This window comes from Buceros rhinoceros, unplaced genomic scaffold (assembly GCF_000710305.1).
Source record: "Buceros rhinoceros silvestris isolate BGI_N320 unplaced genomic scaffold, ASM71030v1 scaffold26492, whole genome shotgun sequence".
Classification (NCBI taxonomy): Eukaryota; Metazoa; Chordata; class Aves; order Bucerotiformes; family Bucerotidae; genus Buceros; species Buceros rhinoceros.
In genome coordinates this window covers 13,840-17,345 of record NW_010397611.1, presented here as the reverse complement: position 1 = coordinate 17,345, position 3,506 = coordinate 13,840, and the positions used below count along the sequence as shown (strand labels likewise).

The 3,506-nt window shown below is 55.2% G+C and overlaps 1 protein-coding gene across 1 annotated transcript in view; it reads right to left on the bottom strand.

The window, feature by feature from the left end:
• The window catches only part of PRDM11 (PR domain containing 11), a gene marked incomplete at its 3' end in the record, with an annotated part of 26,587 nt that extends 23,536 nt beyond the window's left edge, over window positions 1-3,051 (bottom strand). Inside the window, exons 1-4 of the mRNA XM_010146323.1 lie at window positions 2,936-3,051; window positions 2,559-2,662; window positions 1,791-2,053; window positions 776-843 (exon numbers count right to left, since the gene is read on the bottom strand). Coding sequence (XP_010144625.1) covers window positions 776-843; window positions 1,791-2,053; window positions 2,559-2,662; window positions 2,936-3,051 — 551 coding nt within the window. The remainder of the gene's footprint in view (window positions 1-775; window positions 844-1,790; window positions 2,054-2,558; window positions 2,663-2,935) is intronic.
• Window positions 3,052-3,506: the final 455 nt, after the last annotated feature.

The following is a 3,506-nucleotide window of genomic DNA, read 5'->3' as shown; positions in this document are numbered from 1 at the left end:
GAGACAGGCCCCTTCTGGGGACTTGCCAAGCGCACGAGGCACTTCAACGCTTCACCCCCACCTCAGGAGGCCACAGGAGCAACCCGTGTTTTGCAGCTAGAGGCCAGTATTTGCAGCGCTGCAGCCCAGTTAAACCCGCTCCCTCCCCGGAGCAGTCAGCGAACCAGAGCCAGCCCCGCTCCTGACCGGAGTTCGGTTCCGCTCCGGTCGGGGGCGCGGGGCCGGCAGAGGGAGCGCGAGCACACGCAGCGTTCCCGCGCTCTTCAGAGCGGCAGCAACATGCTCTGTGTTCCTCCTAACACAGCAAAGCTGGCCCTGCCAGTGACGGCCACCACGGACAACCCTGTCAAGTGAAGCCCAGAAAGAAAACAGAGAACAGCACCTCTCTGTGCCTGTCAAAGGGAACGGACAAAAAACCCCAAACAGAAACAAACTACCTTGGGGATAATGCGAAGCATTTTGCAAATATCTGAACACAAAATAAAATAAATAAATAAAATAATGAAGTGAGACCTGTCGGAGTTCGTAAGAGTGGAGAAATCACCCTTATGATCCATCCCCATTCCAGACAACAGCCATCACAAATTCAATGTCCCTGTCACTAAATCTGACACCAAGGGATTCTATCACAGTAAGAGCACAAGCCCACCCTTTACAGAAGGGGCTGTGGCATTGTGGTTTGGTTCTCTGTCACGTGAGACAACGAGGAGTGTTTGACGGCCTCTCTCTGGAAGACACAGCCCCAAAAGGGGAAGCAGCAGAGAAGTGGACTCACCTCATCCAGTTTGCTTTGGTTTCGTCCGTCCCATCGATGGATTTGTAGCGGTTGTTCTTATCCACGATCTGTGGGACCAGAGAACGGATGCAGCATGTCAGCTAGCTGGTCCAGACAGGAGAAGGTCTGTGACTCCCCAGTCGCTGCTTCAGCTCCATCCCCAGGACAGGACAAGAAACTATGCCATGAACCTCAGTTCTCCCAGTTCCACAGGCTGCTGCCCTGGACACGCGGGTGTGAAGGCCACTGCACAGTGACCAAGAAGCTTTTTCCTACACACAAATACCTGTGATGGAGAACTATGGATGCAGCTGGCAAAATGGAGAACGGTCCTGAGATACAGAAGATTAACTCCCCTTTCAGGACAGGCCTGAGAGACACATTTATTTTACAGACAGAAAAGCGTGAGCATTATTTCCTACCTGCAGCTCTCAATTCTTGTCCCACCTATAACTCAAGTCCCACATCTCATTTCTCATAATAATTAATATCCATCGATCTAGTGACATCTCTATCTCACAGGATAACCAAAGTCCGTAGTACGAGGGGAAAAAAATACAGGGTTTGGTGCTGGACTCTGCAGGTCGATCAGTTCCCGATGGACTGGATCTCCTTTCAGGGCAACCTGCTCTGCTGAGCACTGCAGGCCCATGAGAGAGAGCTCTGCAGTCTCGAGGTACAAGCCTTCCTCTACCCTCAAAACGATGACCAGAGCAGAGAAGGGTGCTGGAGGAGCCCTAGAGGTTTAGTGGGGGTGAAGGAATGCGGCAAGGGGGAGAGGAGAAGCAAGCTCTGCTTCCTAGAGCTGTGAACTGAGCTCAGGAGCCACGGCCCCTGCTCTGCTGCCACCCGTCTATACCCTTAAGCTGCTAATAATTACGGGAGGTCGATGTTCACCTACTGCCCGAATGGGTCAGTGGAAGATCTGCAGAGAAGGGGAAAGGGCTGACTCCACAGTCCACACCCCGAGCTGCCCGGCTGGGGCATCACTTCATTGGGGAGACATGTCACTCACCAGCCACGAGAAGAATCCTGCGGACTTGTCCTGGCTAGAGATCTGCCCCTCGTACGGCCCGAAGATGTGACCTTTGGGGATCACCTCGTTCATACAGCGCACATCATTCTCCCCGTTGGGCTCTCTCACCACCTCCATGCCAGGCGGGATGGTCAGCGCTGCCCGGTCAGGGATGCCAACGGGCACAGGGGTGTCAGACACAAACACCGGAGGACCATGGTTGGGGCACTCATCCACAAAGTACTCCTGGCAGGACTCGCAGACTGTGGGTGTGAGGGGAGCAGGGGTTAGATGGGGCAGACATGATGCCCAGGCTCAGGCAGCTCACAGGACACACAGCGCCCAGGACAACGCCCCCCAGCTCCCCGACCTCCCCCCAGACCCAGCTGAGCCCTTCCCCAAAGCCCAGCCGCTCCACTGGCTGCTCACTTGTTTACCCACGTCATCCAACAAGGGCTCAGCCCTAACCCCTGCCTGCAACGCTCCCTTTGCAGTGTCTCAGTTCAAGCCTTTGGGTTTTGCAGACTCCTGGGGTTCTCCCATGCGCGTTGTCATGTTTCCAGCCCACTGTCCACCTCCCTCCCTCCCGCTGCACAGCCCCAGGATGGACAAGCAACAGCTCCCTACCAAACGTGCCGGGAGAGCACACAAATTTGTCCCCGGCTTTTTTCTTCCCCGTTTCCTGCCCCAAACAAGCAGGTCACCAACGAGGAAAGACCGAAGCCTATACAAGTGGTGGTGATTTTCCCTCGCTCACAAGACACTTACACCAGAAATCCACCTGCTGAAAGCTCTTGGTCATGATCAAATCCCGCTTCCCTTTCAGTTTCTTGGGCTCCACCTCCATGGACTGCAGATCAGGCCTTCCAGAGCTGGAGAGGGAATGACAGAAAGATGACATTAACCGACTAAGATGCTGAGACAGCATGCAGAGAGGAGCAGAGGCAGCAGGGCCTGCCAGCTCTCATGCAGGCATGTGCCTAGCACAGGAGTGGGTGACCACCCCGTCACACACCTCAAGGCGGACCTCACAAGGGAGGGTGCTAGTGACTTTGAGAAGTTCAAGTATATCCCTCAAAACCAATGTTAAGCTGGGGAGGAGATGGAGAGAAGGGGGCCCACCAGACTGAAGCTCAGTCACGTACCAAGGCTGTCCATACTCCTGGTCCTGGCGTGGAGAGCAGGCCTCTGTTTTTATCGTCACCATCTCCCCTAAGGCAGCCTGGGTCTGGATCAAACAGTCCTTCAAGTTTTCACTCATGTTCTGAAAAAGATTGAGGGGAGGAGAAAAATGAGCACCCGGGAAATCATAAACTTCCTCCTGCAGCAGAGCAGGCTCCCTCCCGGCACCACGAGCCACCATCACGGGCCACCTACATGTGTACGTGGGTGGAAAGCCCTTCTGGCAGTGGGGAGGGCAGAGCAGCTCAGTTGCGGGTCAGGTGAAGAGCGTGAGACACCACGGAGCAGCCGGAGGCACGGGGAATCTGGAGGACGCTCTGCAGCGCCCATTATGGATGCTGCGCGTGGAACCAGAGACCAATGGGCGGGACGTGTTAGGGGAGCACTGCTACCTCAGAGCAGGACTTTGGGGACAGAAGGACAAGAAAGAGGAACATAGGTTCTGGCGTGAACCAGGATCTGTCTGTGAATGTAACATACACCAGCCTCGACCAGGGAACTGCGCATGTGTACGACCACCTTGCAGACGGAGCC